General features: G+C 39.3%; 1 protein-coding gene and 2 long non-coding RNA genes across 4 annotated transcripts; 1 reads left to right on the forward strand and 2 right to left on the reverse strand.

Moving 5' to 3' along the window:
* The first annotated feature begins 420 nt into the window (after positions 1 to 420).
* On the forward strand, positions 421 to 1639 carry LOC131316184 (uncharacterized). Its single transcript, XR_009197030.1, has 2 exons — positions 421 to 1166; positions 1211 to 1639. It is a non-coding gene; the product is annotated as an uncharacterized LOC131316184 (long non-coding RNA).
* A 925-nt stretch (positions 1640 to 2564) lies between these two features.
* On the reverse strand, positions 2565 to 6606 carry LOC131316198 (uncharacterized). The gene is made up of 3 exons (XR_009197035.1): positions 6082 to 6606; positions 5510 to 5686; positions 2565 to 3516 (listed from the first exon to the last, which is right to left on the reverse strand). It is a non-coding gene; the product is annotated as an uncharacterized LOC131316198 (long non-coding RNA).
* Positions 6607 to 10037: 3431 nt separating this feature from the next.
* LOC131316444 (rab GTPase-activating protein 22) lies at positions 10038 to 16567 on the reverse strand. Of its 2 annotated transcripts, none has more exons than XM_058345808.1 (5): positions 16135 to 16567; positions 14590 to 14725; positions 14435 to 14484; positions 11767 to 11820; positions 10038 to 11685 (listed from the first exon to the last, which is right to left on the reverse strand). In XM_058345808.1, the coding sequence occupies exons 1-5, from the start codon at positions 16431 to 16433 to the stop codon at positions 10380 to 10382; spliced, it is 1845 nt and encodes a 614-aa protein (XP_058201791.1). In that variant the 5' UTR covers positions 16434 to 16567; the 3' UTR covers positions 10038 to 10379. The 2 variants fall into 2 exon arrangements, with proteins under 2 accessions (XP_058201791.1, XP_058201792.1); XM_058345809.1 differs by having other exon boundaries at positions 15836 to 16542.
* Positions 16568 to 19414: the final 2847 nt, after the last annotated feature.

Genomic DNA, 19414 nt, shown 5'->3' on the forward strand with positions numbered 1-19414 from the left:
ATTGAGGCTTCCAGGCCTTGATACAAATTTGGGCAGCAATCCTGCCCTGACACGCCCGCATTCCAAGCCAATCTGGTTTTGAAGCATTTTGTGGAGAAACAGCCTGTCAATTAGATAAATCTTTTAGAAGATCGTATTGATCGAATATGGATTGGTACATAATCAGGGACAATTTTGGTGATTTTATTTTTATGAAAATAGATTTAGCCACACTTGATCAAACCCACTTTATACAGTAAAATTACGGAATATTTTATGCACTCCGAGAGAGAGAGAGAGAGAGAGAGAATGCGGTGGTTGGTACTTGGTTCTTCAGCAGACGGAAGGAAGGAAGGAATTGATGAGATTGGTCTCGTAACTAACAGGTCTCTTCTAATCTTATAGCTCGGTTTGGTTTGGTTTGGTTTGGTTTGGTTTGGTAATATTATTGACATGGGAAAGCACTGCTCACTACTCCATTACTGGAATTTAGCAACAATTATGTAAAAAATGGGATTTCATGGTCACTGGAATTTGTTGATGGTGTTTTTGAAGAGGGGGAGGCTTTCTGCTCCTTTGCCTGTTTAAAATTGAGTTAACTTAATTAAGCTTTGTCAACTACTTGTTTACCACTGTTTGACCTATTGTGGGCCCGCTTAGTGACATAGGATAGGACCCTTAGCACTCACTCTCAATCCTCGCTCCATGCTCCCCTCTTGCAAATTTTTATAGTTTGGAATGTTTCTAAAGACTCTTTGACACAATCACGCACATGCATTATGTGAATTTTGTTGTGAGCACCGGTAAACTGACAATTGGGAATTGATGAGAGTGGTCTCACTGCCATTGAGGATTGAAGTTTTGAATCTTATTTGCAGTTTGGTGGGATGTGATAGTCAATTTGGGTGACAAAAACTAATTTAATGTATGAAAACTACACTTCCACTTTGTGCTTTTGCTTTGTTAGCCAAAACTTCTGTTTATGGAATAAATTCCAGTTGATAGCCCATCCAATGAGTTAAATCAGTTAGTAAATGAAGGTACCTCAGTTGTATTTCTATTCTATCTTTCTGAACTTGAATTGAGCCCCCAATAGTGTTTTTACTCGACCGCTATAAGTTCACCACTGTGTTTTTACTTCATACCCTTGGGGGGACATATTTGGAAGGATCCGTAAAGATGGGCAGGTCCTTGGGGGGACATCTTTGGAAGGATCCGTAAAGATGGGCAGGTCGTGGAAGAAGTTGCTTAGGACCCGTTTGTACCTTCACGATTGAATCATCACAAGGTTCGTACTCTTTATATTTGGTGGTTGTTATGTCTGCAATTTCTATTTAGCCAACCCTCTCTGAATTTGCATCAGAGTTCAGCAGGTGTATTAGTTCCTAACAGACAAGTACAAACATGGTGATCCCTGAATAAGTTTGGGCTACTGTTTTGAACCTGGAAGAGGAAGTTGGTGCTGCTGTTTCGGGTTGCTGTTCCGGACTCGGGGGTTGCTGCTGTTTCAGGTTGCTATTCTGGTTTAGGTGTGCTACTGCTTTTTTATTTATGAATTATGAAACTTTTTTCGTTGTAATATCAGACTTGGAGGTATGGAATTTATTTTCAGACAGTTTCCATTGTTGTTTTTAGCTATTTAATGGGTTGATTGAGTCTATTTTTGAGAGTTGCTTTAACGGTTGTTGATTCTCCGGGGAGTAGTTAAGGATTTGAGTTTTAATGACATTGCTAATAACTATGTTTATGGGTTGTTTTGTGTGCCAAATCTGGCAACTGCTTTGCGATTTTATGTACTAACTTTGTTGGAAAGTGTTTAGATGCTCAAGGAAGAATTGAAATTTGAATCAAATCCGTACTGGTATTGCGGTTTGATTTTGGTCAAGTTGGGTATGAATAAAGGTCAGGTTTTGGTTCTCAGCTTCTTAAAACCATTCAAAATGGTTCAGATTTCTTTTTTTATATTACCGGATGTCCGGGCCAATTTGAGCCCACCTCAAAAATTTAGTAACTTGAGGTTAATAGCTAGGGAAACCCTCCAGTGACCCCAAGGTTTGGAATGTTTGACCTACATCGGATTCAAGCATGCGACCTCATGGAGAACAATAAAAAATGGTTCAGAATCATATAACAAGATATCATGAATTACATATTTGAATGCTATTTTGCTTGGCCAAGAGCTACTAAAACATTGATAAGAGGACTTCTATTGTTCTGGAGTCTTTTTACGCCATAACCAGAAGAAAAGATGTAAGCCAAACAAAGGTAGTTTAGTTGAACTACAGTGAAAGATTTGGGAGCAGAAGACATATGGGTTGATGTCTCATCTGTTTGGAACTCAGGCCATTGAACTTCAAATTATAATCTTCCATATCAGGCTTCACTAAACAACACAACTCACTTTCTCTCAATCGAAACCAGAAACGAAAAACCGAAAAGAAAGAAAAGAATTCAACTCTGGACTACTCAAACAGGAAACATGACACTGTTTAGTCCTCAGCATACCAAACCAAACCGAGCCTTGCATCCCAATCACTTAGGGTCGGCTACATGAATCCGTTTCCTCCTCAGCATACAGAAGAAAAACCAACCAATTCGCCGATGAACTTATTTCATCTAGACATGGCCAAATAGAACCAAAAAGAACACCAGACACTATTTCTCCATATGAACAACATACAAAAAACAAAAGAATGAAAAGGGAAAATGACCACTACTATGTCACCACATGGGCCTTGGTGTCTGATTTTCCTCTTCCGCAACCGAAACAATGTCTTCCAGACTCAATGACACTCCACAAGAGAAACTGAGACTCGGGTTCAATCTCGGCATGACAAACATCTCTGCCTTATTGTTCAAAATCAGCGAAACCTTCCTCACAGAAGGCCTTGCCAAGCTATCAGGATTTGCGCAGCTCAAGCCCAGAAGCAAAAGCTTCTACATTTACCCCTCCTCAAACTCCCCCTTTAGCCTCTCATCTGCCGCCTCAATCACCTTCCCTTCTGAATACAACCACCACACCCAATCAACTAAATTCACCATCTTTTGGCAACAATTTTCTATATCGATCAGCCTCTTTCTGCATGCCACATCAAGAATCACAACTCTATAGCTGAAAACATCGGTTCTCTAAGTTGCTTTCCTATATTGAAGATACACTGGAGCCAAACACCCCATGGTTCCGGCCGTTACAGTCGACACAAGGCTCTCTTGTCATGATCCATCAACCTAGCTAATCCAAATTCACCAAGCCTCGGGTAGAAACTCGCATCTAGTATTATGTTGCTAGTCTTTATGCCTCTGTGAATCACAAGTGGCTCACATTCTTATGCAGGCCAACCCAACTGCAATATTGTATCTATGGGGGATTCCCCTCTTCAGATTCTTGGTACAGGAATTTATCAAGACTCCAATTGGGCCTAAGCTCATAAAAAAGTAGCAATTCTCCCTTCTAAGCAAACCAGCCTTGGAGCTGAACAAAGTTATTGTGCCTTGAGCAAGCGGTAATCGACAATCCCGCAATGAACCCTGTTTTTCCTGTTAATTTCATCACGTGATCAATATGATTTGTTAGGAACATATATTGTAAATTGTAATCACGGAATGCATCATTGCATCTATCATCAATATATTGTAAAAAAAGATATTCAATATGATCAAAGTCCTGTCCCCTAAAAATAGGAAGATGTTTTTACGTTTGAAACTAGTAGTAGTCTCACTCTTTCACTATTTAAATATAAAGCATGGCTCTCGTTTACAATCCAGGAGAAAGAAAGAGACGACTCTCCATCAAACAAACATCATAAATAACTTTAGCACATACCCAAGGCGGATCGTCTTCGGAAACACACACAAAAATTGCTTGCTTGTGGTCTCCTTGAATTCAGTGATTGATAAGTACATTGCCTTATCAAGAACACAAGCATAACGGATTGCTGTTACTTCAACCTGTACAACAAAAGAAGCAAAAATGTTCCTCGCAAAACCAGTCACAAGCTTACCTTTCCAATCTCGAAACAATCACTGTTTTTGAGGCAGCCAAATCATCCTTTTTCATGGCTGCATCACAAGTAATTTTAAAACGCCCCCTATCGCCATTTCTCCTGATTAACAATCTCTCTTTGTTAACTAGAAACAGATGCGCAATCAGCCTCTGTTACAGAAAGGAAATCTAGCCTTGAAGAGGATGCCTTCTGGATAAACTGAAGAGGGCCTAAACTATTTTGTGGCTGAAATCTTTAGCAAAGACAGATTGGGTCGAGCCTTGAAGAGGATGCCTCCTGCATTGAACACTGCTGTTGCTTAACAGATTTGATCTTGAAGGACTCCAGACCCGATATCCCTGCCCTTGATGAGACTAGACCAAGGATAAACCCATGAAGCCCTGGCTCCTCTAGCTGCCTCCAAGAAGCCAGAGTTTGGGTAATTGTTCCTTTCATCATTCGAGCCCGGTATGCATTCGGGAATTTATGAGCCTCCACCCTTGTCGAGTAAGAAGAGCATTATCGAAAGCCGTGTGAAGTCTGTAAACCCCATTCGCCTACTTGATTTTGGCAAAGGCATAGCTTCCCAATTAAGCCAATGGATGCCCAAAGCCTCCAGATCCCCCTTCCACCAGAAATTGCTAATAATAGAGTTTAACTTATCTCAAAGATTTTGGTGGAGGGAAAAGCAGGCCATACAAAAAGGTCCAGTTATTAGATTTATGTGCAGAACTAATCGGGGCAGCATGCACCCCTAGAGACATCAAACAAGATATGCTCATTGTATTTTCACGAGACTTTGTTACGATGAATAATGGTTGAATACTGTTTTGCTTACCCTAAAGCTAACATCAATAGCAGGACTTACATTGTTCCGGAGTCTTTCTACACTATTACTAGAAGAATAAAGTAGTAGGCCAAAGAAAGGTAGTTTAGTTGAAGTATAGTGGAAGATTTGTGAGCAGACAAATCGTTCAATGTCTCATTATGTTTTAACTAAGGCCATTGTACTACAAATTACAATATTTCGTATATGGCTTAACTAAATGACACAACACGATTTCTCTCAATCAAACCAGAAACAAAATACAAAAAGAATGAAAAGTTCAACTCTGGACTACTCAAAACAGGAAACAGGAAACATGACATCAACTTTCTTCTTCCCCATGAGAATATTATCCTCAATATCCTAAGCAAACTAAGATTAGGATGCAATATAGAAGTACTGATGTCCATCTAAGCATATTTTCCACTCTGAACAAATAGAACACAGAAGAGAAGACAAAAAACAGGCCAAACTATAGTGGAAGACCCGACCAATAGCTGTTTAGTCCTCAGCTTACAGCAGAAAACCAAACAGTTCAATATAATTTGCTTCGAACTCAGGTGGCCTATGAACTTATTTCATCTAGACATAGCTGGATAGAGCAAAAAAAAAACACCCACCAAACACTAGTTTTTCTCGCTATGAAAAACAATCAAAAACAGAAGAATGAAAAGAATCGAACTCTACATTAGTGCCAAAAGAAAACACGACCACTACTAACCAGAATTAATCAACAGAGAAATTTATTCATTCCAAGAGTACCGCAAGACAAAGAAGGAACTTCACAGGAATCTCTATTACTGGTTCTTTGCTAGGGACTCCCTAGCTGGCCTTTGCCAACATCTGCCCCAAAGCAATAGACACCGGAAATGCAACAACATTTCCTACCTGTATGTACCTGTCATATTCATGAAGACAAAATATATCAGATACCAACAAGGAAAAACTGCAACAAGGAAATTTTTATCGTTGTAGACAACCTGCAACTATGGGTCAAAGCAATTAAAGGAAAAGACATAAAAAAAAATGGAGGCCAAACCAAAAACAAAGAATTCTTAATTACTAAAGGCTAACAAAGAACAATTAAGAACACAAGCATTCCAATCTCATTTCGCAATCATCCATCTTATCGGATAATTAATCATAAGCATAAGTTATTCTTACTAAATAAATATTCAAAGTTACAATTGCTAAATAAATGGGTTCCTATTCAATAGCATCGTTCATTCCCTAGCAATTTCTGAATCAATTCAAGCAAGAACTAGAAAAAGAAGGAAGGGATGCAAAGAATACCTTTCTTTGACACCCCCACATAGCCTGTACCAGTCGGGAAATCCTTGTAACAGAGCGTTTTTACGCACGGTACACTCTATCTTGCATTGGATGAAGGAATCCAAAGAATTTGTATATTTAACCAAGTTAGTATTTTCGTCAAGATTTCAAAAGATTTTTTGAAAGATAAAGGATGTGAAGGGCTAAAACTTGGCTGTGAGGCTCTGCTCTTGTTACTACAGTATGCACAAATTCATCCCACCACAAGCGACCAAACAGCCTACATTATTTAGCTGATATGTTACAAAACATGGAAAACCAAGCAACATAATATCCTCAGAATCTGTGAACACAAATACACATACTTCGTTGATGTCCCTTGGACAAATGATGGAGCATAATCCGGCACTTGTTTTCGTTCATTCAAGATTATCTTACAAGAATTATGACGAATGTAAAAATGAAAAAGAGATTTTGCAGCCAACAATGCAAAGCAATACCAGAGGTTTTCCAGAACTGACTGTCAGTCTTTCAATTGATGGATCCAATTCCGCCTTTGTTAGGGCCCACCCGAACACCAAGCAAGTCCCTATAGTTAGCTCCCTGTGAAAACACATCAAGAACAATAACCACAAATACATAACCATAGCTAAGCTTTGTGAAGCTTCTGAATTAACACAACAAAGGATGAAAGAGTAACATTTCTTTTTAGTACAAGGCAATAATCATCCTTATTCGGTAGATAAGGTCTATGATCATACAACAGATCCTTTTGCCATGCACTATTTTCACCATTCAAAGACAGAAATAGATCTGCATAGCACAAAATGAAAGAATACACTCTCAGTATAAAGAGAAAAGAGAGAGAGAGAACAAATAGTTGAGAAACTTGAACATGAAAAGAGGTTTCAAACAAAGCTCACAACAGCATGAGAAGGAAAAGAATGTTGATCCAATGCTAACACAATTTCCAAATTGTGAGTTCAATTTTTTGCTACCATTTTCATGCATACATTCGTAGTCACTCATACTTTTTATTCACTTTCTTGGACCAAAGAGTAATACCAATATGCAACACTCCACTCCATATAGTTTGGAATGAGTTATATGGTCATAATTCATTCAGCCTTCCATTCATTTTTACTACAATATTCATTTTTACATGCTGTGTTTGCAAATGATCTTTTTATCTTGAGTAGTGCTCATGAGAAAACCTTGCAGATTATTTTGCAGACTTTGAAGGATTTTCATGGGTTTCCTGGAATGCAGCCCAACTTGCTGAAGAGTGCATTCAATCTATTTTGCTGGTGTCCCCTAGTACAACACAGCAAGAGTTGTCTCGGTCATTGGGCATTCTTGTGGGACAACTTACAGTGCAGTATTTGGGGGTACCCTTAATAAGTACTAGGCTAACTTCATCTGACTGTGCTGTCTTGAAAGAGAGGATTTTGGAGAAAAATCATAGTTGGACCCAGAAATTTCTTTCGTATGGAGGAAGGGCCCAACTAGTTCAATCAGTTCTCTTTAATATCCAGAGTTACTGGAGGGCAACCTTTATTTTGCCTCAGAAAATTATCAAGGAATTGAGAGTTTGCTTTGTGCTTTCTTATGGTTTGGCGGCACATTGGTGCTAAGGTTAGCTGGGGCAACCTTTGTGTCCCAAAGAATGAGAGAGGCTTGGGTTTTAGATCCATTAAAGAGTGGAACAAAGCTGTCAACATGAAGCATCTCTAGGCCATCTGTCAAAAAGCTGATACGTTATGGGTTAAATGGGTTCATGTTTATATCTTAAGAGGTCAGAGTTTGTGGGGGGTTCAGATTCCTTGTGAGACTTCTTGGGAGATAAGAAAATTGCTGAAGCTGAGGGATACTTGCCAACAGTGGATTAGGTATGTCATTGGTAATGGCACACACTTTCTTATGAACAGATTATTGGCATCCTGTGGGGGCCTTATACAAGAGATTTGGAGAGAATGTGGTGGCTCATAGGGGAAGAGCATTACAGGCCAAGGTCTAATCTATCATTGATCAAGGTGTTTGGAAGTGGCCTAGACAGTGTAATAGGGCTATTATGGAAATTATGAGGCAAACTCCTGATGGGCTTCTGCCATCTCCATCTACTAGTGACAACTGACAAGGTTATATGGGTCAGTTTCTTGGGCTGCACTATCAAGACACTTCATTCCTCCTATGTGCTCCAAATACACTATAGCAGTCCTATTCTTGTCCGAATAGTTCAACATATTAAAAACATTTTTGTCCTTGGTCATGGGTATAAGCCCTTTGTCCAAATCAAGGCCAGGCATCTTATAGTAAAAGGCCACAGTAGAATGGTATCCAAGGTGCTTGGCCATAGCATCAAGCTCAAGCAAAGAAATATAGTCAGGCTCTAGCCCATGGACTGTGTCAATTTTACCCCAGTGTAAACCCTCATGGGCCTAAAACTAAATGTACCCCCATGGTGGACTTCCATTACATAATTAGGAGGGTCCCTGCAAGTCCCTGCACAAAAGCCCAAGTACATCCATTTAACAACACAAAATCATACCCAAAACAGAACAAAAATGGTGGTCTACACCTCTAGAATTAATGCGTCCCAAAAAAACATGGGTACAGGCAAAACCCTTTAAAAAACTCTTTGTCCAAATCCGGGTAAAGTGCACAGATGAGTTTTGAGATATATACATATATATACACACACATACATTTATATATCTTTACACAGAGTTATATGCATAAAGCCATCAATGGGGCCCAAACCACACGCTAGAGCTTCAACGGGAAAGGAAAAGCAGTGAAAGTGAACTAGGTCTTCCACTTTTTAAAAAATACTTTTTTTTAAACGAATATAATTTCAAATTCAAATATAATAAAAATAAAAAATATTTTTTCAATTTTTTTTGCACCGTTTAAAAAATCTTAATGAGATCTATCAAACAAGATCTATATTAGTAGAAAAATTATTTACGTAAACACATAATTTTTTAGCTTAAAATTGCCTTCTTTTTCAAAAAAATACTTTTTCCACAAAAGTGGAACACCACCTAAAATGGTAAATGCATACCTCTGCATTCTTCATTCCACTCTTGATGCTCCATATTCAGTCTTGATCGAGTAGATTCATGCAAACATTCCCCAGATTATGAAAATTTTGGTAAGAGAAAACGAGATTAGGGCTGGTGTAATGAATTAGGCTTGGTGCAATGACATCCTTTCACGTTTTGGGGAAAAAAAAGTGCAAAGGGGGTTGAAATACCAAGAATGCCCCCCTTTTGACGGAGAGCCTAAACCGCGTTGGAGAGGAGGACCAATTTGACACAAATTTTAAACATTGGGGATAAAATTGGTTAAATTTTTACATTGGGGACCAAATCGGCAGCTAGCTAATACTTTGAGGACCAAAAGGTAAAAAAAGCCCTTCGTGAATGGACATCATTTTAATTTTGATAGAAAATAAAGAACTATGCAAATTTAGATTGGGTGAACTGGATCACAAAGAGCTGCACAAAATGTTATCAATATCATCAGGACTGCCACTTGAATGTTTGGTTTATTTTTTAGTAGTACTGTGGATTGTGGAACATCTGGGTATGTAGAGGGACCAAAAAAATAAAGGTGCTTTGACACGTATCTATCAATGTAGAATCCATTGTCCATGGTAACTTCCGAAATTGCATAAGTTTTCCATTATAAGGGTAATAGTACAATGGAAAATTGTGACAAAATTTGATAACTTGGAAATTTTCAGGTTGCAGGAAGACAAAGAAGGAACATTGACAGAAGCGCGAATGGCAACCGAGGACAAGCTGGATTTGGAGGAGTGATTTGCGAGGAACAAGGATTGGACAAGTCTTGGAACGGATATGTGAGGTTTTTTCAATGGTCCGTCTGAAGATCATAGAGGAATATAGTATGGATGGGTTGAACTGGAATTAGATTCACAAGTTACAGGGTAGGAAAGAGAAAACAAGTAGCAGTAAAAAGCAATAAAAACTGTGGTACTCTTGGATAAATAAACTCCGTTTGCTGCCACTTCACTCGAATGAGGCCCGAGTGCGGGCAACAGTTATACATCATGAATCGCATAATTTACTCAGATACAAGAATTCCTATCAAATGCTTCTCCAAGCAGGTTTGGAGTGGACTGGAGATCCCCCTCAGTTTCCACGTAAAATGGAACGACCAAACCCAAAATCCAAAAATAGGAGAGAGAGAGAGAGAGAGAGTTCAGTAAACATTAGACAACAAAGTAACCAAAAGCCTTTGCGAAGTAAACATTAGACAACAAAGTAACCAAAAGCCTTTGCGGAAGGGTTGTCCTAAATCTTGTCATGGAGTCTGACAACCAAGTCGTGGGCGTCATCTAAAAGCTTCCAAACATCAAGATTTCCAGCCATGCTATTGCACTCCCTCATGATCTCATCCATGCTGCTGTAATTCTCTACGATCAGTTTCCTCCTTTGCAGCACGCATGCTGCTATCGCGTAAAGTAGAAGATCGTCCGTAGGAGGAGCCCGTAGCCTCATCCTCCCCCAAGCAGATTTGGCAATCCCGGCCCTAATTGCAGCCTGATCAGCCCACATCACCTCCCATAGGCAAAGCGTCTGCTCAAAGTTTAACTCCCTCCTGAACAGAACCACCACCATTCTGTACACAAAAAAACAATCCTCTGCTTGAAGCTTTTCCAGGTGATTGTAAAGATGAGAATCCTTGCCCTTTATAATTTTAGAAACGATATTCAGTTGCCTACGAATTCCCACCTCGTCGAGGCGAAAATTATGCCTAGCTTTCCTCATGAAACCCACAAAGCACCAGAAGGCCTCGCAGTCCTCCTCCATCACGGCGATTATAGGGGAGAGTAGATCACTCATCCCTTGGCAGTATCCAATCTCAGAATCGTACAATGTGTAGGCTTCAAGGATGGCAATCAGGCGAGCCGCATGAAAGATCCTGCTAGGCTCCAGGTGGTCATAGTCTTTAAGTCCCACACTATCAGCCAGCCGCCGTGCCTCGGTCTCTAACACTGCAGCCTGAGATGGTGAGTAAATAACCCACTCAGCATTTGCCCTCACGGCGTCAAGACGGATGATCCGCTGCCACGTGAAAAAATCTTCAGCATTCTGGGACTTGGACCCACCTTCTGATTTGGAGGAACTGGACTTCTCGTGCTTGTCAAGATTATCTTCTTCTGTTCCTTCTGGGGCAAGGAAAGGTTGTGTATTCTCAGTTTCTTCAGAGTCGTCAGAATTGGACGATTCACTCTCGGATTCAGAGGCATCTTCGCAAGTGATCCCACTCTCACCACCTTTTTCCGATACACCAGAGGTTTGAAGGGGAGGATTGCACCTAGGGTTACCTGGATCCTCAGCTCCCTCGGTGGCAATGGAACTTCTGGGGCTGACTTCCTCTTCTTTGCACATAGGGATACCCAGATCCTCGGCTCCCTCAGCAGAAATGGAACCTTTGGGGCTAACTACCTCTTCTAAACCAGGAGATTCCAGACCTTGACTACAATCTCCGCTGTCCTCGCAGCAATTGTTTCCAGATGTTTCCTTCAAGTCCAAACTCTTGCCACTGTGTTTTAACAGCTGTCGGCACTGTTTCCGAAGGTTGTCGTATTCTTTTCTGCGATGTAAACAGACGAAATGATTTCGAAGTTCAAACAGAGAGAGAGAGAGAGAGAGACCACAAAAATGATGAAAGTACCTCTTTTCAACTCTAATAGAATCTCTCTCTTCCTTCGAACTGTTCAGATCATACCTGTAGGTAACAAACAAATCATCAACTCAAGGAAGGAGAAGTTTTCAGCACAATGCAAAAGTAGATGCTAAACATAGCAAATAAAGAGGTACCAAAATGAAAAAGGTAAATGCGGTTACACAAGGGAAAAGATACAAAAGCAGTGATTAGTTCCTCTAATAGAGTCCATATGGCAACTCATTGCCGGTTGCAATGGTTATCTCTGCTTTTAACATGGAGTGTTCACTTTCGCATTGGCCATTTCCATGTAGAAGCTCAAATACCTACAAAACTCTGAATAGAAAAAAATACAAATCTGAAAAAGCTCCCCAACAAAACTAAGCTAAATCAGTGGCACTCTGAGCATCAGGCTAAAGATTTTCCATCATGAACCCAAAGGAAAAGAAAGGCCCTGACAGGAAAGAGCAGTTGTGGGTCCTTAGAGCATCTCCAACTCAATTCTTCACTGTGAAGACTCACAATAACTCAATAAGAATAGTAACCCAAAAAATGCATTTGGAGTATACCTCTAATCACACTCAAGATATACCTCTAATCACCACCATTCCTCATTTTTTATCCCTGCGCTTACTCCATATTAATTTTAAAATAGAACCTAATTTTATTGGCCATTAGTCTCATTTGTATTGGGAGTACCTTTCCAATAGTACTAAGTTCATAGAAATTGATAAAATGAGTTACCTTTCACATTATAAAAATAATTTGAGGAATGTTCTTCACATGCTGAATGATTCTGCACATATCGCGAATCAAAAGTGCTGCTTCATTTGAAGAACCATAATGAAACACAGTTGGAGAAGGAGAATACTTAAGAACACAGATATGAAGAACCAAAATCAAGATACGAAGATTGGGCAGAGATGCTCGGTACACGACAAAATGATGACTTCATCACATATCTATCAGGGGTAGCAATATGGACACTATATGTAGCCATGCCAAAGTATTGAGGTTAGTCATTTAGAGAGTAGAATTTCGCCATAGTGACCAGAATGAAGGGCATCATGGGGTGAAGGCAGGAGTAAGAATGCTGTCAATGAAGTTAAAGTTATGGAGTGAAAAATCTGTTCCACATGCACATGCCCATTCTCCTTGCCCAACAGTTACCAAGGAATTCTTTTGAGAATACTGCCATGGACACCATATTTGCATATATCACATTAAGTACCATATGATGTGGAACCTAATAGTAATACAATTGACCACATCATCTGATGGACCCACATAGCACATGGAGTATTTACTATTGTCATTTGCAAAACTTCAAAATGAAATATCGTACCATTTGTGCATATCAGTAAAATGAAATAAAGTGACACTGGTGTAGCACACGGACAATACTCCCCACCAAGCAACGATAGCATTATTATTGCAACGCAATGTTGCAAAATGTTGCTTACGTTAATTACAACCAGATAAACTGATGAATGGGTTTATAGGGCTTGCAATGCCAGGGGGGGAAAAAAAGGGCAATTCTAATGCAGACAGAAGGCTACAGAGGTCCTATTTGGCGGCTAACAGGATAAAGAAGTGCATAATAATGAAAACAAGAAAAAAGTATGGAAAAAAAATCAAGGTGTCGAAGTTGGATCCACGTAGGCGACACACTGATGGCTGCAGTTCCATCACATAATTCCAACCATAGCTTCAAAAGTCAGAAAAAATCTGCAAACTTTTTCTTTGATAATTTAACAGAATATGTGACTATATTTTACTTCTAAAATTTCATATTCCAAAAGGTTATATGTGTCTAAAATCAACGCTAAAGACTTTGACTTCCAAAAATCTTCTAGACCATCAAAAATACAAATAAAGCCTAGTACATTAACTGGACCGGCACTGCAACCTATGTCATGACCTTTACAAGCCTGTTTTCCAATAACGATGTTAGGCCAGTCAACTCCTAAAACGTAGCGGTGGATAATGAAACAAACCAACAACAAAACCACTATAGCAAGCCCTAGGAAAAGGACTCAACATAAAGAACAAACAGACCATGCATCCAAAGTCAGCCCAACCATGAGAAATTTTTAAATTCCATCACTTGGTTAAACTTGATAATTTGCAGTAAATGAATCTCATCAAACTTAAAAAAGTAAAGCATGCCAACAAGCAACGATCTTATAAATATTTGAATGAATGGTGCTAAGATATCCAACTGGTTAGCATATAAATGGCTTGCATCTTATAGGTTGAGACAAGAAACATAAATTTCAGAAGAGATAAATCTAGCAATGAACAAGGTATGTTTCCAGGTAAGCCTCTTCACTAAAGAATTTAATGAACACGAACGGTAAATTCCTTTCCACGTTCATACCACATGTTCAATATTAAGTATAGACTGTATAGTTGAATGAGCAAGATGAGATAAAAGTTAAAAAGGAAAAAGAAATAAACTACTTGGAGAGAACAATTAATGACAAATAAGCACAATTGCAGCTAACAAGGTCGACGCAAGACACCACAAGCCACTCATGCCAGCTACCAACTGTGTAATTTAAGGGTGCAAACTATAACTACAATGTATGTCTGGAGAACAGTCTGGAAGTTAGTGCAAGACGTGTCAAATAAATCACTAAAATAGGCAAACATGAAATGAGATGCAAATGCTTACATTCCAAGAAGGAATGGCCAAACTTCTGCCCTTATACTTGGATCAACTCCCTACAATAAAGACACGAGGGGTGAATACAATTACATAAATGCTTTGGAAATAAATTATATTCAATTTAATCGAACTGCATATGAACAAATAATTATATAACATACCCCACTTCTAACTTTTTTCAAGAACTTGACTCCACCATCACAGAGTCTTCCATCTGAATCGAATAAGCTCTTCCATTGTTTTGGCAGAAGGGCATGTTTCCTTCTCCTCCGGGACCAAGGTGATTTCAGGCTACCCCTGCATATAATCACACGAAACTCATAATTTCCCCCAATTAGATGGATAAAAGTAGCACAAGCAAAACAAAAGAAAGCACAATAAGAAAGGATACAGTTCAGTAAAATGGCATGTGCTCCGTTTGTTTCTATAGAAAACTAAGATATCTATCTTAGTATGCATCACGAACTGCATTATGGCCTGATAAGTAGCACAAGTCACAAACTTCAAGTGGTCGCAAATCAACTGATCTACGACCAATTCAACGGGAAAGTTCTGAGTGATAAATGAAGACGCCATGGTAGTAATGCGCCATGCCCAACAAAAAGGGGTGGGATTAGATGAAATTACGAACATTGGGAAAAGTCACTACTTCATTGCAAAAACATCAAGTTCCAATCTTTTGTTGCGTAATGACTAATAACTGTACAACAAACCCCTGGTGACGCTATCAGGACCAGTCTCAAACAGAAACAGAGTTCTAGCCACAACACATCTTCCTCAAACCACCCTATCCTTGGACAAAACCTCTGATGCACGTGCCCTAGCCCAGGAAAGGAATGGAAATATGAATTGCAATCCCAATAGGATCTATATGTGTAGAAAGAATCTATACTAAGCAAAGAAAGTACACCTGACAATCTGTATGTGTAGAGCAGACAACCCCAAGTGGTTGGCCTGTTGTTCTAGACTTGAAACTTAGGGGTTTGCTCCCTCCAAAGATCTCAGGTTCGAAATGCTCACTCTTTTGGGACCAGTCCAAGCTTTACTCTAGCTTTAATAGGGCTCAGCTTTAATTAATTGGGCTCCCCACTCATTTGCGGTGGGATTGGACCCCAAGGATTAGTCGAGGTGCGCGAAAGTTGGCCAGATACATAAGTTATCGGAAGAAAATAAAATAAAAAAAGAAAAGGAAGTAGACCAGACAATCATACCACTGAAATGAACATAACCCAACAAGCAGGATCAATAACCAGAAAGATCAAGAGAGTGTGGGAGTACTCCGGGTGACAGCAATTCGAACCAAAATGAAAGAGAAACTAACGAGATCGAGATCTGAAGAGCAAAGAGAACCAAACAAAGCGACGAAAGACGAGAGAAAAAAAAGAAAAGAAAAGAAAGTTAACTCACCGATCAGAGGAGAGTTGGGTAAGTTGTGAGGAAGCAACTACTAAGAGGACCGATCGCAAATGAATCCACGAAGTTGCCGCCGACGAATTCGATGCGGACGACGACGACGGCGACGAGGAAGTGTTAATCCGCCGGAGAGCCCTCTTCAAGGGTTTCTGTTGAGTCAACATCTATGTGTAGGTCCTACTCCTGATCTATTTCTAGGGTTCAAATGGTGATTTCTACTTTCTATTTCATAGGCTTTTGAATGAAACGAAGATGGATATGTTAAGATCTAGTTGATTGATCGATTCGATTACCTACGAGAGTAGACGACAGTGGCGGCCAAGGCGAGGCCAGCCATGGCCGTCACGGCAACGGCTATTCCGACATTGGAAGGAGAGCCAGGAGACCAAAATCCTCCTCCGCCGCCGCCGCCAAAGATACCGCCGTTCCTCCCGCCGCCGCTGCTTCCACTGCCTGCCTCGACAAAGATGATCCCTCCTCTCCGACCATTACCGCCGGAGAAAAAGAACATCAAGGAGAGAGCGACCAATACAACAGGTGAAACTACTCTCACGGGGTTTGTCGTGGTTAATCGCAATCGACCCAACACCATCACCAACTGAAACCCACCCCCACCGACTGCTTTATTACTCTCTGGTATCACTTGTCTTTTCTCTCTCTTCTCTTTCTCTCTCTTGATCTTTATGTACGTGATAGAAAAAGCAAGAAAAAGTGGGAGCCCAAGATTTTAGGAGTAGTAATTTTTTTTTTTTTTCTCGTTAGATGTCCAGCTTAATTCTACGGGATGAGAAAGGGTATCGTTAAGCGGCATAGAAGTGGAGCAAGTTCAAAAAGCATCACACAATCACACGAAATATTCATACTTTTGGTGAGAATCAAATCCTCACCTTTCACGAAATATTCACATTCTTGGCGAGAATCAAATCCTCACCTTTCGCGTGGGGGAGGTTAGAAAGTATTGTTGCGCTACAAGCCCGTTAGCGGAGCCCACAAGATTACTCATGTCGGTTGGTGAGTTTGCTCTCCACGCAATTGATCAGAGTTCGATTCTTGAGGTAAAGCCGCAAGAAAATAGTACTAATATTTTGTGAATTTCCTAATCTCGACGTGAATGATTTGTCTATCACCGAAACAGTGAGGGAATTAATTGAAAAGCGCATAAACTGCCCCGTCAAAAAAGAAAAAGAGAAAAAGGGGGAGGGACCAGCTTCAAGGTTGCCCAAGTGATCCAGCCCTGGATTTAAGTATTTGTTTCATTCTAAGATTTTAAGTTCGATTATCTTATCAATAATTTTTGGAGCTACCTCATCCTAAGTTTTTAGATTCGATTCTCTTGTTAATAAGGCCCCGTTTTAGAACACTTTCTTAAAAAATAAGTACTTATTTCACATTTTTAAACTAAAAAAATAGTGTAAATAATAAATAATTTTTAATTTTATTTTTCATCGTATAAAAAGATCTCATCGAGATCTTTCAAATTAGATCTATATTGCATATTTTTAAATTTTAATAAATCCATTATTTTTGAGCTTGAAATTGTCTTTTTAAAAAATAAAAACTTATTTTACATTCCGGAACCGGACGTAAGTCTTGGAACCACCTTATCCTACGCTAAAATTTCTGTGGAAGGAATTGGAAGAACTAAAACAAAGTGCGCACATGCATGCCTCTAAAAAAACAAAAAAGGTGGGAGGGACGAATCTTGAGATGAGATTACTGGGATGCCGTGGCGCGGGGATGTGTGGTCTAGTTCTATTTGGGCCAAGTCTTTTTCTGGTTAAGTCCATTTGCGAGGTTGAGTTTTCTTGAGACGAGTTTGCTTGCTTAAAAGCCCATTTTACTACACATGGTTGGCACCGTTTGATTCGACCGACCAAAAACGGGAAAAATTTTAGTGATTGGTTGGTGAGAAAAATTTTGGCGCCGTTTGTTTCGTGCTAAGATGTTTTCCTGTAAAATACAATAATATCTCTTTCAATAAGTTTCATTTTGTTCAATTTTGTTGTGCCTTTGAAAGAGAAAAGGATTATTGGATGTTTCCGCCATGTAATACGTGAGGCCTTCTTTTGCTCAAATTCAAATCCACATTGCCTTCAGGACTACTTTTACGATTATAGACACATCTTTTTAAGTAAGATTATATTAATATTAGTACTAATACGTAATTGTAGGCACCCCATGGTAATTGGGGCCAATGAAAATTAAGCATGTGTAACAAATAGAATATAGATGTGCGAACAGTAGAAGAAGACTTCTTCTTCTTTTTCAATTTATTGTCAACAGTTTATTCCGTACCGTATTAGTATCTACCGTACATGTAGGGATTTTTTTTTTTTTTTATAGAAACATAGCGGTTGATCCTCGTAATGCTTTTAGTTTATTAGTATGACATATGATGCATTCTTTTTTTTTTCGCCAAGTAAAAGAATAGAAAGAAAGAAAATGTCAGCGTTTTATGTCAATGTTAATTAATCAACAGACGTGAGCCAAATGAAAGAAAGAACAGAGAGGGGGAGAGAATGAAAGGTTAAATTAAAGCAGTGTGCGAATGTTGTTTCCAATAGAAGGTAACTCTCTCTCCAAGATTCATCTACAAATATTTTGACTAATTGGTTCTGCATTCAAACCTAATATTCTTTTCTTGTTGGATAGAATCCCACGAAAATTAATTCCAGTACCAGACAATATTTCTTTTCCAAAAAAAAATCATATTTACGTTAAATTTTTGGGATGGCATACTGACTGATATATGGGACATTCCAAGCCTATCATGTTATATGTTAAGAACCAAGATTACAAGCAAATGCAGATAAAAGGAAAAAAATATTTCAATCAAATGAACCCAAGGGGTTGTCTCAATTGGTTAAGGCCTGGGGTTTGCTCCCCCAGGTCCAGTTCGAGTCTCCTTAAGGGCTACCCCATGGCCTCCCATAACAAAATGTCCCATAGGCTGGTGGAAGGTCATAGAGATTTAGCTCAGTAGTGTGCGTAAATTGGTCTGGGAACAATCTGTATTATAAAAAGAAAGAGAGAAAGATTATAAGCAAATGCTGCATTCAAATTTGCGAGCACAATAATGGATGAGATGCAGTTTTCGATCTTCTGAAGATTTGTGAAAGATGACCTAGAAACTATAAATTTGTCAGATGAACTAGTTGTTGGGAAAATTAAATCGACAATTTCTTGAATACAATTCCATTACAAAATATCAAAAATTGAACGTTACAGATTACTATTGAATTGAAAGCGATACAAATATTGATACAGAAAAGCGAACCGAACACAATATAGTGTTGTGAATCGAAATTCGTTTGAAACGGTGTCCTTAAAACAGATTCACTGCCTATCGGAGGGTGTTGAGGTAATCGACGTCTGTTTCTCAGGATTGATCCAGCTCAGACCACTACCCACAGAACACCACAATAAGTAGTCTTGACAAACTGAATTAGAGTTTGCCTCTCGCGCACACAAAGAATGAACTCAAAAAAAAAGTAGTATGGAACTCAGAATTGATGTGTTGAGTCTGAGATGGGACTGCCCATTCTATAGCCATAAGAAAACCTTTAAGCTGCT

This window comes from Rhododendron vialii, chromosome 2a (genome assembly GCF_030253575.1).
Source record: "Rhododendron vialii isolate Sample 1 chromosome 2a, ASM3025357v1".
Classification (NCBI taxonomy): domain Eukaryota; kingdom Viridiplantae; phylum Streptophyta; class Magnoliopsida; order Ericales; family Ericaceae; genus Rhododendron; species Rhododendron vialii.